Source organism: Etheostoma spectabile, chromosome 9 (assembly GCF_008692095.1).
Source record: "Etheostoma spectabile isolate EspeVRDwgs_2016 chromosome 9, UIUC_Espe_1.0, whole genome shotgun sequence".
Classification (NCBI taxonomy): domain Eukaryota; kingdom Metazoa; phylum Chordata; class Actinopteri; order Perciformes; family Percidae; genus Etheostoma; species Etheostoma spectabile.
The window spans coordinates 15,691,328-15,714,102 of NC_045741.1; the positions used below are offsets into that span (position 1 = coordinate 15,691,328).

General features: G+C 40.9%; 1 protein-coding gene across 4 annotated transcripts in view; it reads left to right on the forward strand.

The window, feature by feature from the left end:
* Positions 1 to 22,775, forward strand: part of mast3b (microtubule associated serine/threonine kinase 3b) — a 35,237-nt gene that overhangs the window by 8,261 nt on the left and 4,201 nt on the right. For 2 of the 4 annotated variants that reach the window (XM_032526645.1, XM_032526647.1), the window contains 25 exons: positions 2,256 to 2,344; positions 3,189 to 3,261; positions 4,636 to 4,656; positions 4,938 to 5,016; positions 6,540 to 6,697; positions 9,947 to 10,022; positions 10,392 to 10,601; positions 12,687 to 12,788; positions 13,812 to 13,944; positions 14,213 to 14,280; positions 14,873 to 14,964; positions 16,404 to 16,612; positions 16,786 to 16,924; positions 17,116 to 17,248; positions 17,348 to 17,513; positions 17,821 to 17,922; positions 18,276 to 18,398; positions 18,610 to 18,722; positions 19,611 to 19,765; positions 19,978 to 20,096; positions 20,215 to 20,415; positions 20,722 to 20,948; positions 21,136 to 21,258; positions 21,365 to 21,501; positions 22,385 to 22,569. In XM_032526645.1, coding sequence (XP_032382536.1) covers positions 2,256 to 2,344; positions 3,189 to 3,261; positions 4,636 to 4,656; positions 4,938 to 5,016; positions 6,540 to 6,697; positions 9,947 to 10,022; positions 10,392 to 10,601; positions 12,687 to 12,788; positions 13,812 to 13,944; positions 14,213 to 14,280; positions 14,873 to 14,964; positions 16,404 to 16,612; positions 16,786 to 16,924; positions 17,116 to 17,248; positions 17,348 to 17,513; positions 17,821 to 17,922; positions 18,276 to 18,398; positions 18,610 to 18,722; positions 19,611 to 19,765; positions 19,978 to 20,096; positions 20,215 to 20,415; positions 20,722 to 20,948; positions 21,136 to 21,258; positions 21,365 to 21,501; positions 22,385 to 22,569 — 3,233 coding nt within the window. The remainder of the gene's footprint in view (positions 1 to 2,255; positions 2,345 to 3,188; positions 3,262 to 4,635; positions 4,657 to 4,937; positions 5,017 to 6,539; positions 6,698 to 9,946; positions 10,023 to 10,391; positions 10,602 to 12,686; positions 12,789 to 13,811; positions 13,945 to 14,212; positions 14,281 to 14,872; positions 14,965 to 16,403; positions 16,613 to 16,785; positions 16,925 to 17,115; positions 17,249 to 17,347; positions 17,514 to 17,820; positions 17,923 to 18,275; positions 18,399 to 18,609; positions 18,723 to 19,610; positions 19,766 to 19,977; positions 20,097 to 20,214; positions 20,416 to 20,721; positions 20,949 to 21,135; positions 21,259 to 21,364; positions 21,502 to 22,384; positions 22,570 to 22,775) is intronic. The other 2 variants (XM_032526646.1, XM_032526648.1) reach the window with 1 other exon arrangement.

A 22,775-nucleotide genomic window follows, 5' to 3' on the forward strand; every position in this document is an offset into this window, starting at 1 on the left:
ACAATCATTTATTTTTAGATGTATATTTTACATATATAAAATGTCAGCGCCTGAGGTTGACAAATTGCATGTTCACCATAGTGAATTTATGGGATGTAAAATTAAGGAAACTCCCAATATTTGAGAAGCTGCAGCCAGACAATATTAGGCATTTTTCTTAGAAAATGACTATTCATCAATTGTCAAAATAGGTGGTTAATTTTATGTTAGTCTAACAATTGATTAATTTAATAATTATGTCAGCGCTGTATTGGACTGTTCACCCTGGTGTCACAATGTGCTCAGTTTATTATTGGTCAAAGCTTGCCCCTTCTCTTCAAGATCAGACAATTATTTAACACTCCCTGTCCTTTATATACACACACACACACACACACACACACACACACACACACACACACACACACACACACACACACAAAGTCTTGGACATCTGTAGCTCAAGCTGGGCATGTTGTTGCTGCCGGTGCACACTGTCCCTTCAGCCTTGAGTCTGTTGACAGACGTTTTCCTCTTTGTATTTTGGCTCTCATCAGTTTCCCTGCTCGACTGACATGGCCATGCTGCAGATTAGAGTTGTAGTTACATAAACATCTTTCAAGGCAGAGCTGCTCTGAAGGGGGAAATAATCTCATTGGTGGAGTTAAATCTCAGTGGGAAGAGACAAAGAAATCTCAGTTCTACTTGCTTGCTAAGTATTATAATACCCATCTGCCCTAGACCATAAATTGTGTATTTTTGGGAGAGTGTAATTTTGATGCTGAATGGGGGGAAAAAACAAGAAGGAGAGGTGCTAGCTGATATTGGCACTCAGCTACTGACTGAAAAACACTTAATATCATGTTTTTTATTTATTTATGGAAAAAACAATCAATTATCATTTTTTTTTAAATTAAAATAATCATTAGTTGCAGCCCTAGTAGAAACTAGTTGAGTAGAACAAAGAAAGTATTAATATTTGTAAACCTTACCAAACGACAATATGGTGGGCCACTGTACTACACTGGCGCTGCCAGCACTGTTTAGTTAAGGATCACCGTGAACGCCCTTGCTTACCTGGCGCTATCTGAAGGTTAACTGGTTTGCGTTCTTTTGAAGACCTGTCTCCACACTACATTTGTGTTGGATTAGTGCAGAAGGAAGGCCTGTTGGACACTCCCCCAAAAAATCCTGTTTCTTAATTATAATAACTAGTGCAGTGCTCGTTTTGAGTGCCTGCCTCTTCAGAACAGGCAGATTGCTTGTTTCCCTGTATTTTCCCCCCTCAATTTTATCTAACTATAAGCACGGTTCAATCAGTCACGGCTCGGTTGCAGCTCATCTATTGATTTGGCGTGTCCCCTTTTTTCCTTTGATCCGCCAGCCATCCTGGTAGCGAAGGCAGGGAAGGAGGCAGCCTGGCTCAGCCATAGAGTTATGGGCTCAGCCTGTTGGAGAAGCCGCTACAGCGCATAGTGCTGTGGCCCGGGCAAGTAGGGTTAGGTAACATTTTCACTGGTACCTCAAAAAAAATATTTCCAAACCTATTCATCCTATTTACATAGAACATTTTGTTATTTGTTTAGAGCACTTTTGGCTCAACATTCTATTATATTTGCAGCAAAGGCTGTCCGCGTGCAGTTTAAAAATGATTTACATATTGCACGTATGTGTGTGGGGACACACGCACAGAGGGTTCCCGATTTATAGATTATTTAAAAATCAAAACAAATCTTCCTTTCTTAGCTTCATCTTCTTCGTTTAATCAGGGAGGTCTATCATGCTATGTGAAATTTCTTTCTTCAAACAAGTAGTCCTACACAATTATACAGGCTTCTCAGAAACAATTTTAATAAGTCAGGAAATTAAAATAAAATAAACTAGATTAAAATACAATGACATTCTGAAATTAAATAAACTTTTCTGTATCAGTGTTACAATGTCATAACATGTCTTTTGTGGCCTAAAGCTGCTGTTAAATACACATAAATACATATGTACAAATAACACATGCTGATTAAAGCACTGCATGAGTCGAACATTTAATCACAATAATTACACTCAGTTTAAAGGAACACACCAGGTCTTATCATTCATCTTAACCGTTGGTAATAAATTCCTCTGTTGTGTGAAAACAGATTTAATTGGCTCATGGGTCATGGAAACCACCACAGAGGCATTTTCATACAAATGTGTGTGATATAGTGAAAAGATGCAGATGAGGGATGAGGATGGCAGTCTGTTGACTTCTCTCTTTTTTCCTGTTTGTGTTCCAGCTGTCGCAGCAGCAACAGGAAGAGCCTCGGTGTCGGGACGCCGTCACCCACACTGTCCCGGCCACTGTCCCCGCTCTCACTCCACACTGGTGAGATCTACTGCAACTTTTAGTCTCCTTTTAAATCCCAACATGTCCCAACAGGTGCGCTGCTGCAACAAACCATGTTAGTGTTGACATCGTCTCTACTTCAGCTGCAGTGTCATCTAGCAAGCTCTTGTTATTTAATCTCAGCAGAATGGACTCATCTGTGCTCTTCTGCATATACATACTGTTTAGAACCAGATTGAGATTTTGCTACAGTAACTGATTATCTGTCCAGATCAGTATCAGTATTTGATGCTGATTTAATTGGGATCAGAATATTGAAAACTGTGTATTCTACCATTATCACTCAGCCCTGGTTCAGCCTCTGCCAAACACACAGACCAACCATCTGCACTGCTTGATGTTGCTAAAGGACACAGTGTTAAAAACGTTAATGTGGACAGCACCTTAAGGCTATGAAGCAGCTGCACTCTCTGAAAAGAGTTTTGCTCAAGAGCTCCTCATATCAACAATATGTGGATGTGCTCTGTGTTAAACTCAATCATGTTGAGGATTATCTAATCACAGAGTGCAGTCAGGCTCTAATTGGGTCTCTTTTTTGTCCAAATTGGTGCTCCACCAGCTAGGCTTCTAGACTCTGGTGAGACCAAACTGGATGAGGCTTCCCTCTGAATCAAGACTATTTGTGGAAAAGTAATACCAAGATGATATATTGGACCTGTCTGAGGTTTTGCAGTGATTGAGGGTTGCTGCATAGACATGATGTCATCCTTTCTGGAACATCCCCACTTGTTATAGCAACCATGGTCTTCTCTGTTCTATTTTCCTGAGTTTAGTGTTACAGCTGGGAATCGTACCGCAAATAACTTTGTCTTTCTTCTTTCAGCTGCGAGCAGCCCTTTAGACAGCCCTCGAAATGTGTCGACCAGTACCTGCCTCAACTTTCCCTTTGCCCGAAGGTATGTCAGCACTGCTCGCTTGAATCTTTTCCCCCCTCGAGCGATCTATTTGTTTTGTTACCTCTAAGGAATCTCAAAGGAGGGGGGCATTTGATAAAAATGATTTAATGTTTCCCATTCAAATGGTTAATAAAAAGGGTAACACTTAAATTTACAGGACTGTAATTTTTTTAATGACTTTTTAGAAATTTTCTTTTTTTATTAATTATTTGGAAATTTATCAATTAAACAGTATCTCTCGTTTCCCTTTTTTTACCCCAAAGTGCTTTTGAGTGAGCAAATGAGTACAAAGAAGAGAGTGATGGTATCATAAACTGGAAGTACTGGCTGCCATTTAGTTAGTTATTAGTCTGGTTTCCCTGCCAAAATTCAATTAGTTAATAAAAGTACAGGATCTACAGTCAATTTTGATTCCCAAGTCAATGCGGCACTTGTTTAAAAAAATAATAAAGATAATTAATTGTTATAATATGACAACATGAACCCCAAAAAATCACAGTATGGAAGCTAGAGAGAAATAGCAGCGAGGTGACTGAGGCCCCCCCCCTTCCCCCTTCCGCCAGCCAACCCCTCCTCAGCAGGATGAGTGCAGTTAGATAGAGGGTACCCCTGAAGCCCACTCACACATTCAACCTGGTTCCCATGGCAACACACTTGTCTCGCTCCAAGAAGAGTTGTTAAAAACTCATGAGCAGTTCAGGTGCTTCCTCCCTAAATACAATGGGAACAAGAATGAAAAAAAACAGCACCTGAGAAAATAAGTGTAAAGCAGATATTACAATTAAGGTCAAAGGCAATTTAAGAAATTGGGTTCTTTTGATTCATTTTATGTGTCATTGTATAATGAGGCTCCTCCGTTGAAAATCATAACAAAACTGAACTCATAGAGATAATCAGAGTAGATCATTGTGGATGAACAGTTAATATGCATTAAGATGTTGCTCTTTCAGTCTTTTCCATCAAATAGATTTAATTCCAAATGTTATGGCGCTTTCATTCAACCTTGTGATATTTATTGTGTAATTACTTCATTGTTTCCTCTGCTTGCAAACAGCATGCTAAATGTTATAACACATAACCCTCAGTTGTTGTTTTTCACTTCAGTTATGGTGTTGCTCCAAACTGGAGCGAAGATCCTGTCTCTGTTCATGCTTTGAAGTGAATATTTGTTTCTGTTATGTAAACTAAATCCTTAAATGAATTTACTTTGCTTGCTACTCCTTGCATCTGGGCAAATGAAAGCTGGCAAGGAAGGCAACGATGTCAGTACTAATCCCTCAGCTGAATGCCAGGGGTCACAGGATCACTTCCCAAAACCCACTGAAACTCTTTCTTTTGTATTTCTCTTTCTCTCTATTGCTGTCGTGATCTCAGTCACTTGGCTCGGGCCGACAGGTAGCTTCTTTTAATATTCTTCCACCGTGTTTACAGTACATATTTTTTCACGCAAATAGAAAAGGTTTCTGTTAAGTTACAGCCTGCTTAGGGAGCTGCTTTGAATCAAGTGAGGACACAGATAACCCTGTTGTGTATGATTTGGTAAAAGGACATTCATTTCATGCTCGCATAGTCACAGGACTCCTCCGCCGCCTGTTATGTAAGGAGTTTTACATATGAAATGCTAACTAAGCCAAAGCTACTGAGGCTTATGTAACATGCATGTCCGTTTCTCTCAGAGCTGAGGGCCGGAGATGGTCCCTGGCATCCCTCCCCTCGTCTGGCTATGGAACCAACCCACCAAGCTCCACTGTCTCGGTAAGTCATCCCAAAACATGTCACAGGATGTCGGCCAGGCAGTTCTAACACCTCACTCAGCCCAAATAGCACATTCGTTTATGCAATAAGGGACGGTGAATGCCAAGCCCGAAATGACAAACCGCTAATTGTTTTCGTCCATCATCTGCTAATTAGTCATTCTCTCAGTCTGTGGAACTTGGTGTTAGAAGTATTACACATAGACTGTGTGTATGCATGTTATTGAGAAGAAGGAAGTAATGTGTGTGTGTGTGTGTGTGTTGTGTGGTGTTTGTGTGGTGTTTGTGTGTGTGGTTTAGTTACTGGATTGAATAACATAGACAACAACATGACATTATTTTCATTAAAACCTAACATCACATATTTGTCACATAAAGAATTTACAGAGTAAATACTTTTTATTTCTTTATTAACATCAGCTGTGGTAATTATTTTAACTTTGCCTTAAATCTGATGTATTTTTTAAATGTGCAAAAAGAAGAATACATATTTCAAATAACTTGTATTCGTTTACAGAATGATAATGAAACGGCATTGTGTGTGTGTCTGTGTGTCTGTGTGTCTTGGTGTTTGCTGTGTCTGTGTGTCTGTGTGTCTGTGTGTCACGGAGGAGGCCCCGGGGTCAGTGGGGACAATAGGGCTCTTCAGTGGGGACAATAGGGCTCTTCAGTGCCCTCTTTATACTAAAGCATTAGAAAGAGACTTCACAGATGCCGTCCCTCTGGCCCCCTTCTGTTCTGCACTCATGGGCCGCAAAATTGAACAGATTGCAGGCAACATACACCATGTCCTGTTCAGTTTGAAAAGAGTTTACTCAGTGCCTCAGTAGAAAGTAACTTGTTCCTACAAATAACGATCCCTCTGTAGGCCTCATTATTATTTACACCATTACTGGAAGAACTTGGTTGAAGAGGTATTAAGTTCATCGTTCCTCTTTGTCTGCTATTCTCTTCACCAGCTAAGCTTTTTGTGTCTCATTTAAATCCTCCACAGGTGTATTATCAGTTGGTTGGTTGATGGGGCTTTTGTTGGCATCTTGCTGGCGCAGAGTGCACTATGCTGCTGTTGTCATAAACTAGAAAGTGGATATGCAAGTGTAACTGTTCGAATCAGACAGATGCTGCTTTAAACAAGTTATATGGAGTAATTTAACATAAAGAAATTATAACCTCATTCATTTTATGTTGTAAATGCAGGAGACAAAACGAGTGATGCCAATGAAAAGGCATTCCTGTGACATCAGTTAGGTACTATCAGCTGATCCATATTAAACTTGACAACACAAGATCTAAAGTATAAACATGCAGTGTGTTGCTTTTATTTCATGTCCCTCAGAATTTACATGAGCAACTGTCATTATCACTCTTGTAACTATCAAAATAATTATCTCATGTTGGCTGAAGAGTTGTTAAACCTGGCTTGTGGTTTAGCAAAAAAATACCAGCTGATGACTGAAGATTTTAACTTGTTGAATCTAGAAATTAACATTTCCATGACTGTTGGATCCCTCTTTTTGGCTGCAGTCCTCCTCATCCTCCCAGGAGCGTCTTCACCAGCTTCCCTACCAGCCGACACAAGATGAGCTGCACTTCCTGTTCAAACACTTCCGCAGCACAGACAGCATGACCGACGAGGATGGGCGGCCCTCAACTGTCATACGACCACGTTCTCGGAGCCTAAGGTAGCTAAACCTGAATTCATCTTGAACTGGAATGGTTGCCTTCTATAATGCTACATATTATTTATATATTTGTTTTAGGAAAAAACTTACAAGTTAATTATTGCTCAATATATCAAAGATTTTAGATATTTGATTATTATTATATCCATCCATCCATCCATCTTCGTCCGCCCACGACTCGATATCAGGTCGTGGGGGGAGCTGCTCCAGTAGGGGACCCTAAACTTCCCTTTCCCGAGCCACATTAACCAGCTCCGACTGGGGGATCCCGAGGCGTTCCCAGGCCAGGTTGGAGATATTATCTCTCCACCTACAGTTGCAAGAAAAAGTCTGTGAACCCCTTGGGATTACGTGGAGTTTTTGGGATGTCTGGTGTGAATTGCTCTCTTAAGGTCATGCCACAGCATTTCAATCGGGTTGAGGTCAGGACTCTGACTGGGCCTCTCCAGAAGGCGTATTCTGTGCTGTTGAAGCCATTTTTTGTTGAATTACTTGTATGCTTCGGGTCATTGTCCTTTTGCATCACCCATCCTCTGTGGTGCTTCAGATGGTGGACAGATGGTCTTACGTTTTCTTGCAGAATGTTTTGATAAACTCTGGAATTCATTTTCCCATCAATGACAACGATCAATCCAGGCCCTGAGGCAGCACAGCAGCCCCAAACCATGATGCTCCCTTCCCATGTACTCCATTCTTGTTTAATGTTTTCCCTATTGTAGATGTGACCAAAATGTTAACATGTGCCAGAGAGTTCTGTAGGTCATGAGCTGACAATCTAGGATTCTTCTTTACCTCATGAAGCATTCTGCGTTGTGGTCTTGCTGTCATTTGTACAGGACGACCACGCCTATGGAGAGTAACAACGGTGTTAAACTTTCTCCATTTGTAGACCGTCTGTCTTACTGTGGACACATGAACATCAAGGCTTTTGGAGATATTTTTGTAACCCTTTCCAGCTTTATGCAAGTCAACAATTCTTGATTGTAGGTTTTCTGAGAGCTCTTTTCTGCAAAGCAGGGTTCACATCTGACAGTGCTTCTTGAAACCAGTAAACCCAAAAGAGGTGTGTGTTTCTAAAGGGCAGGACAGCTGTCAGCAACACATCCAATATCATCACATGGATTTGAGTCAAGTTTGGCTCACTCCTGGCTCCATTTAGCTCTTGGAGAGGTCATTAGGCTAAGGGTTCACATACTTTTTCCTCCCTGCACTGTGAATGTTTACATGTTATGTTCAAATAAACCATGGCAACATCTAATGTTTGTGTAGTATTATTTTCAGCAGACTGCCTTTTTCTATTGTTGTGACTTAGATGAAGTTCAGAGTACATTTTATGACCAATTCATGCAAAACTCCACGTAATCCCAAGAGGTTTACATACTTTTTCTTGCAACTGTAGTCCTGGGAGTCACCTGAAATTAGTCTGACTGCCGAGAACCCGGACATAGCTCTTGCTTTGGTCATACAGAGATTGGGTGGCCCTGAGAAAGGACCCCCTAACCCGATACTCCCGCAGCACCTCCCACAGTGTCTCCCGGGGGACCTGGTCATACGCATTCGGCTGGGTCCACAAAATACATGTAGACCATTTGGGCATACTCCCAGGCTCCCGGCCAGGCTCCGTGGCAAACCCAGCCACCAGGCGCTCGCTGACGAGCCCTCCATCTGGGCCTGGCTCCAGAGGGGGGGGGGGGGCCCCCAGCTTCCTCTGGGCAGGGTCACCCCATTTCCCTCTCGATGACTCATAGGAGGTTTTGAACCATTCTTTGTCTGGCCCCTCACCTGAGACCACCCTTGCATACACACACAGCTCCTGACATCACAGCCCTCAGGTTCATAGGGACACACAAACCTCTCCACCACGGTAAGGTGATGGTTCCATTGAACCTGAGGGCTGTGTCGTCTGGAGCTTTGTGCGCCCAGTAGGGTCTCCCACGGCAAAGTGGTCTCAGGTGAGGGGGCTAACAACGATTGGTTCAAAACACCCTATGAATCACTGATTCATAGATTATTTCATCTTTCTTAAATGTTGGTCTTGTGTGTGACAGCCAATTTTACCTTTTTAATGTGTCTATTCTTACGCCATAGATCCACTCTGAGATGGGGGAAGTGTTAGGGGGTTAAACAAAATCCACTTGTTGTACAACCCAATCTGAACCAAGTCTCAATATTTGTTTTTATTGTTTCTTGGTCAATAAACCAATGAAATTAATATTTTATATAGATGAAATGCAGTAATTAACATTGGACAGTGATTGCATGTTTTGCACTGTTCATATGGTCCTTGGTGTCATTATGTACTGGTAGACTGTCATATGTCAACATATCTGTGTATCGGTATGACCAAGACAAATTCACAAGCAAACACAGCATTTGGTGTCTGAAGGGCCTCCAATAGATTACACATGCCTGTTGGCTCTGCTCTGCGCTGTTTGTGCGATACCGGAGTGCTCTGTGTTCTGGCACCATGGTGTGCCGTGCGTGGGCATGCTAGCTAACAGCGCCTCAGGGATCTAACTGCTGAACTGTAGTCGAAGGGGGGCGGGGGGGGGCTGATGCAGAGAGCCTCAGTGAGCTGTGAGATATGTGTTGGGCAGCAGCCATCCAGTCTAACAGAGCATCTTTCATGACAAAAAAATGGCTTAGGGAGCCTGTTTGCATGTGATGTTTCCTCCATCTGTTCTGTTTGAAGCATCGTCAAGCAAGATGTTTTGTAAAGAATACACCGTCTCATCGGCCTAAATACTGAGGTGGTGTTGCAGTAAATGACTAATAGTGATGCTGATGATTCACACTGTTTGGCCAGAATAAACCTCTTTTAGTATAGAAACATCAAAACCTGACAGTGAAATCACTCCAATTGTAGCTTTACCACCATAAATTACCCGTTTGTAGGATTTTGTGGCATCTAGCAGTGAGGTTGCAGATTGCAACCAGCTGAATACCCCTTTTCTCATCCCTCCCTTTCCATGTGTGTAGTAGAACCTAAGGTGGCCTTCAGGTAACGTCAAAAGGAGAACGGCCCTTTTGGTTTGTTCGTTTTGGGCTACTGTAAAAACATGGCAGTGCAACATGGCAGGCCCTGTGGATGAGGACCTGCACACTATGTTGGTATAAAGGGGCCTTTAAAGCTAACAAAAACACAATTCTTAGTTTCTTATGGTTATACATGAATAAATATAATGAAAACATAATACATGTTATATTCCATTTAAAATATACTAATGTGTTGATGTTCGTCTTTTGCAGCCCAGGGCGATCCAATGTCTCCTTTGACAATGAGATTGTCATGATGAACCATGTTTACAGAGAACGTTTCCCAAAGGTACACACTAGACAACTGTAGATCATTCATGTAGCAAATAAACTGCACATTGCTGTTCTTTCAGTTTGTTGCAGACGTGTTGTCTTGCTTTAACAAAATAACGTTTGATTGTTACTCCTCCTGAAAGTAGTGAAATCTGAAGTGTCTTGAAACTATAAACAGAGTATAGAATGGAAACTGAAGCTAAGTTTTAAAAGCCACAAATCTCAGCAGGTGTCTGACTGTTGACTCACTTGTAATGATCAACAACCATATGACTCCACAAACAGAAGTATTGTGGACATGTGGTGCTGCAGATAGTAAAAATCATAATTACTTGCCTTTTTAAATGACTTAACTGTGTGTTTGTTTTGCTTGTCCTCCCTGCAGGCCACAGCCCAGATGGAGGAGCGCTTGTTTGAGATTATCACCCACTGCTCTCCAGACAGCTCCCTCCCGTTGGCTGACGGGGTGCTGGGTTTCATCCAGCACCAGTTGTTCGAGCTGGTTAGAGACTGTCTGGACAAGTCCCAGACAGGCCTGGTTACCTCCCCCTACTTTGCTGAGCTGCAGGAGAAGCTAGAGAAGCTGCTTCACGAGGTGGGGAAACCAAAGTAGAAATGATATGGGTCCAAATGGCTTTGATAGTTGCAAAAAATATCATTTAATTGTATACTGCAGCTTTAAGCATCAGCTGATGAGCTACTATATGCAAACTAAACACTCTGATGTGACAAATTTATAAAGGGGGATTAATAGAACCGGGGTAATGTGCAAACGGGCACATCCCTCAATAACCGTCTGATAGCCACAGTAAACGCACACACAATATATCTGGTTGTGGAAATTGTCAGTGATGGTGAAAGGTGCTGTTGTCACAGATCTTATCTGTTGTGATAAAATGTTAGTTTCTATAGCAACCTTTTTTCCTGTTCCTGCTGTCAGACAGAAGGCATTGCTGACTCGCTGTACCTCCAGCTGAACTGATAATTCTGTTCCCATACAGTGAAATAAATGCTGACACACACACACACACACCCACACAAACCTTGTTAAAAAGTGTAACAGTTTCAAGGATGAAATTACATTTTCAGTCATCTAAATTCTTTGTGACTCTTAATTTAGGGTTTAATGTATGTAGTGATTCTTCAGTTTGTAAAAGCTGCTACATTTTTGTTTTGGTAGCTCTTGTCTGGGAATTGTCCGTTTGTACAGAAAAAAAAGTACAGAAAGTTGTCCATGTTGTTGCAAAGATTGTACAAAAAGACCCTATTACACTGCCCCCTAATCTTTGCAACAAAAGTAGCTTTATGAGCATCATTTGCACAGCATACAGGGGATTTTAATTTATTTGTCAAACTCCAGTCATAGTCAAAATGCCTGTTACCTCAGGTGATTTTTTTTTCAAGTGTGCAGCAGCTTCACTGTTTGACCTTTACATCAGACAGTTTGTAATGAGCAGAAGAACTTTTACCTTATTACCATGAACAATGAAAAGCACCACTTTATCAAGGGAAAATCGCAAAAAAAGATCAATCTATCTCTGGGAATTGTAGCACAGAAACAATAAAAAAAAGTGCTTAACACATGGTTCACCACTTTAAACAGATTCTCCGAACTGACTTAATAATTGGTGAGCATGTATGAATCTGTATTTTCAATAGTAGGACACACGGCTGTAATGGCCTTGTGACTTTCTAATAACAAGACTGTTCTTCTCACACTTCCACATTGTGACATTCACATTGGATTGTGGGTCTGGCATGACCAGAGGGTGAGAGGATAACACACATACACTTACCTGTAAGTAACAAACCATGGTTCTCTCAACCATTGGGAACTTTGGAGAAAGTTAGAGGAACAGTCTGGCCTTTTAGTGATGCGTGTAGATGGATTTTGTTTCCTGGAGAGAGCCAAGATAGCGGTTTCCCCGTTTCCAGCTTTTTTCGTAAGCTAAGCTAACTGGCGGTTGACTATTGCTTTATATTAAACAGACAGACACGAGTAGTATCAATCTTACCATGTTCCAGGCTGTACAGGCATATGACTTGGACACAAAAGTATAGTATATCATGCAACCAGTGTTTCACTAGTGCTAACTGTCTCGCAAGTCGACAAGTAAGGCGGAGGATGATTCACTGCGACCCACCCACTCAGTGATTATTCTAATAATTCCTCTTGGTTTAAAGTGATGTCTTCTCTGACGCATTTCTGTCAGGCAGCGTCTGTTTTCATATTGTGTATATTGTCATACCCATCTGCTTTGAACACAGTGTTTGATTTAAAAAAAAAAAAAAAAGATCAATTTGATTATTTTTCTGTTTATTACACAGTAATCTCGTATTGATGAAGTCTATTGGATTTTTTAAATATAGAATTTATAGATTATCCATGATGCGTACATGCCATCTTTTATCCCACAACTCAATGTGGCAACATCCAAATTGTCATTTTCCCTTTTTCTCCACATTTAATTGCCTTTTATATGCCTTTATATTAAACACATCGGTTAATACTTCCACAGTGCAACATATTGCAGTGATTATTGCAGTGCAGAAACTAGAGAAAGTTTTACATACAACATATTTGGTTAGACATTTCATGAACTTAAAAAAAAAATTGGCCATTGGTTGCATAAATAAACTTGAAAAATGTTTTCGCCCCTGCTCACATGCTGTTTTGCAGGCCTACGAGCGTTCTGAAAGCGAGGAGTTATCTGTCATCAACCAGCTGGTGAGGAAGATCCTCATCATAATCTCTCGGCCCGCTCGCCTCCTAGAGTGTCTGGTAAGCTAAGGAGGATAAAACCCCTTTTGAATAAGATTAAGATGGAAATAAGATTACTTTGATTAAAACGAGTATAAATCAGCTCACATTTAAGTAGGACTGAAACGAGATTCTGAACTTAATTATTTCTTCGGATGTGCATCGCCAGTAAGATGAAGCTGATTTAATGGAAGACAACACTAAACTTTCACTGTTTCCCTGTCAGTAGATAAACACACTCAGTTGTCAGTAAGGTCTATGGTAAATAGGACACTGTTTTTGCAAAAACATGTTTGAGTTTTTAAAATGTATTTTCTATGCTTTGAGCATCACAAATTAAATTCCATTCACTTCTGTTGTATTGGTGTGGTGTAAGAAGGCTTAGTAGCAGAAATATTGAACCTCAACAGATAAAACCCAAAAATCTTTGCACTTTTAAATACCACTAGAGTCTAATTTTTCTTTGTGGTGTGTGTGAATTGACCATATAAGTCACTCAAAGACTAGTCTAAATTGACTATGTTTAATTTCCGGGATTGTTCAGGTGGCCCCACAAAGTCTGCCAAATGTCTTTTTATTTTCTCTGGATGTCCCTCACCTTCCACTTTCTTTGTCTTGCCATTTTAAACTCCGGTTGATTTATGATGACTATGGTTAACTGCTCCTCAGATCTCTGCAGGGTAAATCCAGACAGCTAGCTAGACTATCTGTCCAATCAAAATTTTTTTGTTGTACAACTAAAACAACCTTTTTGAACATACACGTTTTTTAAAATTCTTTTATTAGGATGACCCCTTGAGATGTACCAGCTGTGGAGGAAGGTCCGGCAATGCGACATTACTCAAAGACCAACCCAGTATCACACTTGTACCTATGTTTTTTAGTTATCTATATTCTTCTTCTGACAGTTGAATAACCCAAGTGAAATTGGTGTAAGGTTTTAACTGTGATAGGCCTCACATAATCTGCCAAAAAGCTGGTAGTATTTGCTAGGATATTGGCTTCAGCCAGTCCATATTAATGAGACTTGGATGCTGTTGACAGGAGTTTGACCCGGAAGAGTTTTATCACTTACTTGAGGCCGCAGAGGGTCACGCCAAAGTTGGGCAAGGAATCAAGACGGACATCCCGCGCTACATCATCAGCCAGCTGGGTCTGACACGGAACCCATTAGAAGGTAAAGGACTTCTCTGCCATGAAGTGAGAAACCTTACACTCTGTTTACACTTCTGTAGCATGAAATTCAGGTTCAGTTGGTTCAAGAACTTTAATTAAACTGACATTTACAACAAATGACAACCCTCACATGGTCTAACAGAGCATCAAGTTCACCAAAAGGTTCCTAACTGTGTGTAAAATAAGAGTAACAGAGATGTAGGAGGAAGAGGTAATGGTGGGAGTTGCAATAATATTAAACACTGTCTTTCTCTATCTGTTGTTTCTAGATATGGTACAGCTTGAACAGTATGAGGCCAGTCCTTCAGTGTCAGTGGAACCAGATGGTAATGTGGAGGTAAACTTTCACAGTTAATATAATTATTGAGTACCTGTGCAAATTTGATTGATTGAAAGAGGATATGATTTAAGATTAAAAAAATTAAATAGATGCACTCTAAACACGTGTTGTCTTCTAATGTGTCCCTTGTTTTAATTGTTTTTAGCTACCTCTGAGTATTGTGCTAAATGCATCTCAGGACATTTGGTTTGTTGTGCATTCCCAGTGATCCATTTTAGTGTTAAAGGATAAATATTTTAAATCGGTGTTCTGTTTGTTTGGTGAGCTACAGGAAGCCACGACATGTTAAATATGAAAGTAAATCTCAAAATTGCTGGGCAATATGTCACTGCTAAATTAAGCAGTTTTAGTTATATTGCCCCAAATCCCTAATTCATATATATGGACAAAATGGAAAAGCTTTGTTTTCAGTATTTGGACTACAAGTTGGTTCCCATGACACTTCATTTATCCGACTGCAGAACAAGCCCTGGAAAATGAATTATACTGTGTAACAATCCTAATCATTATAATAACAGTATTGTTTCTACCGTGTTGCATTTTGCCCATAAACAGCCAACAGCATCTTGTTTCTGCTTATTCTTCATAGAGTAAAGCACCACAGATGCTGACACCGACTCGAAGGAAACCTTTTGAGAGTGATTTTGATACCATCAAACTCATCAGTAATGGAGCTTATGGGTAAGAAGAAAGGGCCTTTGTTTCAGCGTCTTTGCTTTTTCTGGGCAATGTTTATTTCTTTTGCAAAACGTTAGTTGCACACATTTTTTTTATTCTTTTAAAAGAGCTACAAAAACCTCCAAGAGTGATCACAAGTCAAAAGGCACCTTTGGGTTCCTTGCTATATCACTAAAGGATTCCTTAAAGGGTAACTACTGTTTTTTTCAACCAATGTTCCTATGTTTTTGTGTCTAAGTGACTGATGGAAACAACAAATTTTGAATTGGTCCAGTTTTACGCAAGATCGCTTCTGTCGGCAGCAGCAAAACAAGCTACAATGTAAGTTAATAGGGCACTTGTCCAGCTTGTATTTACCTTACTAAAGTGCTCGTTTTGCAACTGTCCGGCTCAGATTAATATTTTATGTGTCTGACAGCATTTTGGAAAGGATTTTTTAAGGAGGTCGACCTTTCTGTAAAAGAGTAAGATCCTTTTTTTGAACATAAAAACATCTGCGAAATTGCATTCGCTAAATCCACCAGACTCCGTGTAAATAAACAGTAATTGTAGGATCGTAAAATAAACTTCATTCAAAGTCGACAGAAACCAAAGAAAGCAATGAAAAGCTGTTTTGGGTCGTCTTTCCACTTTTCTAACCATCTAGTTTTGGTGAAAATAAACAGATAGTTTACCGATTTACATATGTTGAAATATGTTGGCCCTATACATGCTAAAGGTATTGCTCTTTGAAATTGAGTCTGGTGGGTTTAGCACTAGCAACTTCAAAGTTGTTTCTGGTTAAACAGAAAGTTCTCAGAGAGGTTTTAAAGGTCTATCTCAGAAGGGATCCTTTCTATAATGTTGTCAGACACTGATCGGTGACAAAACAGGCATTTTTGTGTAGGCAAATACAAGCTGCACAATTGCTCTATTAACTTACATTGTAGCTTGTTTTGCTGCTGCCAACTGCAGCGATCTTGCTTAATACTGGGCCAATGTCAAAGATTGTTGTTCCAGTCAGTCACTAAGACACAAAAACATAGGAAAATTTGGTTGAAAAACATTAAAAAGTTACCCTTTAAAAAATCTACAGCATGCTAGAAGTTCCATGAAACCTTTTCAGCAAACCATAGCAGCTTTGTTACATTCTGCTATATATATATATATCTTGTCAGAACTAATTTCCTCCTTATGATCAAACCCAAATATCAATAAGGGGGTTTCCAAAGGCAACTTCATGCAGAAATGTCCAATCTGTGAATTAGAATAAGGTGAAGGGGATCCTAAATCTCTGAAGTAAAAGTAAGACTTCTAGAAGCTGCTAGTAGCCAGTGAAAAATTGGCCCAAACTTCAACCTTTGTGTTTTCAATGATAATATCCCTTAAGGTTTTCTTGAAACCTGGTTACTGTTGAGTGTGAAGATAAAAGGTCTAATGTGGCTCACGTGGGTTTTTTACAGGGCTGTGTATCTGGTTCGTCACAAGGAGACCCGCCAACGGTTTGCCATGAAAAAGATAAATCGTCAGAACCTTGTCCTGAGGAACCAGATCCAGCAGGCTTTTGTGGAGCGAGACATCCTGACTTTTGCCGAGAACCCCTTTGTTGTCTCCATGTTTTGCTCTTTTGAGACACGACGTCACCTCTGCATGGTCATGGAGTATGTGGAAGGTAAAGCAGAGAAAGCTGTGAACAATCTACGTTTAGAAATGTGTCTCTGTCTAATCCAATGTGGTTTACACCAAGTGGTAATGTAGAACGAGAAATAAGGAATAATTAGCCCAAGCAACAGAAATCAAAATGAACACAATGCCCATGGTTTACTGTTTTTCTGTCCCATTAAGGTGGAGATTGTGCGAACTTACTCAAGAACATGGGCCCACTGCCTGTAGAAATGACAAGGTTGTACTTTGCTGAAACAGTCCTGGCCCTGGAGTACCTTCACAACTATGGTATTGTGCATCGGGATCTCAAACCTGACAAGTGAGAGCATAAACAACTTGTTTTTGCATGGACAAACACTTTCTGTACTTATACTGGCTTCTCTTTTGGAAATGTACTGAAATCTACTTTATGTTGGTAAAAGTATTGCCTATTCAAAGTAAAGCACCCTTAGGGGTGGGGGGAACTGCTCATATTGATTGTGGATTGTTTTGTTTTCCCCCACCCAACAGTTTGTTGATTACATCCATGGGCCACATCAAACTGACAGACTTTGGCCTGTCTAAAATTGGCCTGATGAACATGACCACCAACCTGTATGAGGGTCACATGGAAAAAGACACAAGAGAGTTTGTAGACAAACAGGTGAGACTGGTTTGAATATGAATGAAGACAAATAACACTACTGATTATGGAAGCGGCTGTTTCTGTTCCCCACAACTTGGATTGTGTTTGCTTGTGCAGGTGTGTGGCACTCCAGAGTACATTGCCCCAGAGGTGATCCTCAGGCAGGGCTATGGGAAGCCAGTAGACTGGTGGGCGATGGGGGTTATCCTATATGAATTCCTGGTCGGCTGTGTTCCGTTCTTTGGCGACACACCTGAAGAGCTTTTTGGACAAGTTGTCAGTGGTGAGCACCTAATGAGACCTCAATCTCTTATTTTCTAATATTGTCAGAAACTCTTTGCAATCATAAATTCACAACTTGGATTGTTTAGCTTAATTTCTTTCATTGCACATCGACAATGTTGTTTACCAAATGCCAAGATATGGAAATAATTAAATGCCAGCAGGGATTATCTTTGACGTACAAATATTACTGTCTTCACACTGAATTTCAAGCACAGCAACACCTTCAGAAGTTATGTTATCATTAGTTTGATCTTTTATTTGTGAAGATCTATCTAGTTTGTTTTTTTTGCGGGTTTTTTTTGCAGATGAAATCATTTGGCCAGAAGGAGACGATGCCTTACCTATTGATGCCCAGGATCTGATCACCCGCTTGCTCAGACAGAGTGCTTTAGACCGACTAGGAACTGGTACTGCTCATTTTATTGCTGATTAACACATGAAAAAGCTGCAGACTGATACTAAAAAATAAGGGTGTTTTCTCTCAGGAGGAAGATTAAAACGGTGACTTTCTCCTAAACATAATTAAATTAGTAAACTTTTAAAAGTACATATAGAAACCAGAATTAAACAATTACATGAGAAAATGTTTCATGTTGAAGCAAAGACTTTTGGGAGATAATGTATGTGAGAGATAGATATATGAATAACCCATTTGTCAGAAGGAATTCAATTAACTTTAGGCCATGCATTAAATGAATTTTTCCTCTTGAGTGTTATTGAAGTCACTTAATCCAGTATTGAATTGGCTGTGGGGTTGTAGGCGGAGCCCCCGAGGTCAAACACCACCCCTTCTTCCTGGGTTTGGACTGGAATGGACTCCTGAGGCAGAAAGCTGAATTCATCCCTCAGCTGGAGGCGGAGGACGACACCAGCTACTTCGACAGTAGGTTTCATCCTGACAGGGTCAGGGTCAAAGCTTAAAGAATGTGTTTTCTTCCACTTTTTAAACACCAGAACCAAAATACTGAATTTGTGGTGGCTGTTAAAGATCGCAATTGTTATGTACAAACATAAAACAATTTACAAATGGGAACTCTACAGAATGGATTCTCTACGTTTTCTCTGAAAATTTTAGTTTCTGTTCCTGTTTTCAGCTCGTTCAGACCGTTACCATCATTTGGCGTCTGATGAGGATGAGGAAACCAATGATGAAGAGTCTTCCTTGGAAATCAGACAGTTTTCTTCCTGGTCGCATCGCTTCAGCAAGGTAAGGGCTGCATGTGTTGGAAGACAAGAGCTTTGGACTTTCAAAAAATTGGTACAGAAGAAACTTCAGCATTATTACCATGGAAATTTACAATAGGGGTGAGAATCACAGGGTACCTCATGATACGGTACATGGATCACGATACCGATAATATCCCAATACAGCAATTCTGTGATAATCTATTGCTAGACAATCCTAAAATGATACATCACAATAATGGTCTAACTATGAATGCAAAATGCCTGTGAAAAGGTTAAGTGCAGGTTTTCTCTCTTTATTCACTGCAAGTGTGAGAAGTGTGTTAGAAAACCGCACAATTCTGCAGCACATGTTTTTCAGTCTGTAAATTAAATTACAGAACTATAGAGCATCTATGGGTCTAGACTTTGGACTTAAACGTGGCTGAGGCATTTATTATTTTCTTCACACTGCTTTTCGCCATCCTGTTGAAAACCTCTGCCTCTTTAGCAAGTTAACTTATGTTCAATTTTCCCTCATTCATGTGTTAAGCGCCACCTCGAGGAGCCTTGAAGTAGCGACACCGGGAGCAGGGAAATCTATTTAGAGTGCCTTATTTTATTAAATAAAATATCGATATTTGGCACCAGCATATCGATTATTGTATCGCACAAAGGAGATATTTTGCCCTATCAATATTTTTTCCCGTACCTTATTTACATTGTTTACTTAAGTATGTCAATATTCATATTTAAAATAAATATGTTCTCATAATTGAAGACCCCATGCTGTGACAGAATTTAGTAAAAGGTAATTATTGCCAGGTCCCACTCGGTTCTGCTGTTCTGCTAGACGGTGCAATACAACATCTGAAAGCTCTTCAATACTCAGCTCTCTGTTTTACACCCTCCCTCCTGTTCAACCTTTCAGGTGTACAGCAGCACAGAACATCTGGCAACGCCGTCCAACCTCAGCTTCTCCTCTGACCGCAGCCACAGCGAGGACAAGGAGGACCGCGGGGACATGGGAGGACTCAGTTCTTCCCCGAGCCCAGCAGAGGGCAGACATGCTGGACGCATGGCCAGGTAAGCACAGGTGTAAGAATGTGCTTTGAACTGCTTGAGGTCTTATGGCTTTTTGTTGATTTTATTTTTTGTGTTAACACCTTGTTGCTAGGCTACATGTAAAATGACATTCTCATGTGTCTGTGTGAAAGCAGCAATTAGTCAGAACACAGTGTGGTGTTGTGTGATTACCAGTGGATTTACCCGTTGAACTGGTCTTTGACTGTTTACAGCCTTCGCCCGCGGGCCTCCTCCAGCTCCTCCCAGTCTGAGAGGAGCACCAGTCTGGTGATGAGCAGCACCCACAGCCTGGAGACGATGCCCCGCTTTGCCCTCTCCACTGATGATGAAGGTAAATCCAGACTGACCGAAGTTTTTACGTTTATGTTCACACGTATCAATGCTACTGTTAGAGGCATCAACACTGAGCACATGATGTTGTTTACTATTTTCACCTATGTTACCTGCAGCTGAGGTAGTTGTGTCAAACCTTCGGAGGATCAGGATTCGCAGCAACAGCACCGGGGCCAAACACTCGTCCCCTAACGATCTGGTCGGTCCTCGGCGCTTTGGTAACCAGCTGGAGACACCGGACAGACAGAGGCTTCCCTGTGGAGGAAAGGTTCCCAAGTCGGCCTCTGTCTCAGCCCTGTCTCTCATCATCACCACAGGTACAGAAGGTTATCATTCACATTCAGATGTCCAACAGTAGACAGAATTAACGTGACATTAATTCTCTAGTGCTACATCTACTCACACGGACTAATGAACAATAATAATAAAACTGAGTGGACTGTAACTTTAACTCTTTAGCTATGTATGTGAATAGACCTAAAATGCATATGGTCAGGAAATCTACCAAAAAACATTTTATTCATAGGTCAACACCTTTTCCTAAAAAGCCCTTTCTGAGGCAGAAAGCTGTGAATTGTTCTGTCAACATATTCAAAAAGTAAGCGGCCCTGTGTTTGTTTCAGACGACTCACCCGGCGGCCTCCAGCCCAGTCCCATCTCCCCACGCTCTTTGTCCTCCAACCCTTCGTCCCGTGACTCCTCCCCCAGCCGGGACCTTTCGCTGAGCCCTGGCAGCCTGAAGCCTCCCATTGTCATCCACACCTCAGGGAAGAAGTTTGGCTTTACCCTGCAGGCCATCCGGGTCTACATGGGCGACAGTGATGTCTACACGGTGCATCACATGGTGTCGGTGGGTGTCACCTCAAGACTTTAAACTGCCTAACAAGACACAGCTTTAACCTAGTCCTCCTTTAAATGTCATGTGTCTATGTCAAGCAATGTCTTTTACTTGGATGGCAGAAGAGGGAGGCAAATAAAGACAGTTATGTAATGCTCAAATTAAACTCCTCAAATTCACTGTGTTGCTGCTTTAACAGAGTGTGGAGGAGGGTAGCCCGGCTCACCAGGCAGGTCTCTGCACTGGAGACCTCATCACCCACGTGAACGGAGAGTCTGTCCAAGGCCTGGTCCACCCTGAGATGATGGAACTGCTACTGAAGGTAAAGCAACTGACTTAGACTGCTGTGGCAGGTTATCACTATTTACTTTAAGTTGAATTTTTTTTCACACAAATTAATCATTCTTTTGTCTCTATGAAATGTGCAGAGTGGCAGCAAGGTGGCAATTCAGACCATAGCACTTGAGAACACATCAATCAAAGTAGGTCCAGCTCGTAAGACCAAACACAAAGGCAAGATGGCTCGTCGCAGCAAGAAGAGCAAGAGGAGAGATAATTACGACAGGTGAGAATCCGAGGGTTTTTTCTGTCGGCCCCTGTAGCACTGCAGTGTTACTCATTATTTGTTTACTTTGTGAGGTTGGGAACTGGTGGATGTCCTCAGAAAAACTATCCTGCAAAAGTCAATGCTCTGCCCCCCCTAGTGTTAGACACTGTTAAGTGAAGTTTAATAGCAACTTAGTACTATTTTGATAATATCTACTGCATGTTGTGTTTTATTGTGCTGTTGAATATTTCATTATATACAGTGCTGTTTTAGGGTTTTGTTCAAACCCTCATGTTGTCCTCGGGTCAAATTGACCTGTTTTTCTATATCAATGTTCTTTTTATTTATCCAATTGTAATTACGCAAAATAACATGATTGAATGCTCTTTGGCAAGTACAAATCTCTACTTTCATTAATTTTGGGGTGTCTTATTCAATTTAATATTTCTTTGAAAAAAACAAAAAATGAAGTGGTTTTGAAATAGTACTGAGTAAAAGTAAAAAAAAACGTAAGGAAAAAGTTAAAACCATCGATAAAAAGCGTCAACAATGTGTTGGTTTTCAATTTTGACGGGAAGACAACACAAGGGTTATAGAAGTTTGTGTTTTGAAAATGTCCAGATTATGGCAAAAATGATGTAAATGGCACATACTCTTTAGAATTATATATTTATTTTAAATACAGAACAAATTAAACTTGACTGTGAAATAATAAAAAGAAATCAATCCATATAAACATTCAAGTGCATGTTGATGTTGTTGTCATTATTAACAGAGATTCCCAAATACTTTTTTAGGGCCATCAGGACACATAATACCCCAGAGCTGTGTCTCAATGCCACTGCTCAACTCACGGAAGTACACAATATCACATATCTGACTCCTGTTCCTCTCCCTCCAGGCGACGAAGCATCTTGAAGAAGCTGTCCAAGCAGACCACAGTGATGCACAGCAGTCGCAGCTTCAACTCAGGTCTCCACCACTCAGTTTCCTCCAGCGAGAGTCTTCCTGGCTCCCCGACCCACAGCCTCTCCCCCGGTCCCTCCACACCCTGCCGGAGCCCCGCACCCGACCACCAGGCTTTTGGTGAGCTCAGTGTGGCTTCAGGATTAATCGTGATGAAATGAAATTGTTGTTGTGGTTTTTGACTTTTAACATATGAAAGCTAATGTTTGGAAGAGGCTTTATGGTTGCATCTGCAGGTGGTGCCATTGTGAGCATCTTTTAGAGAACTGACTGTGTGTAAATATAGTACAATATTGCGGTTTCTGCAACTTGTCATGTGCAATATT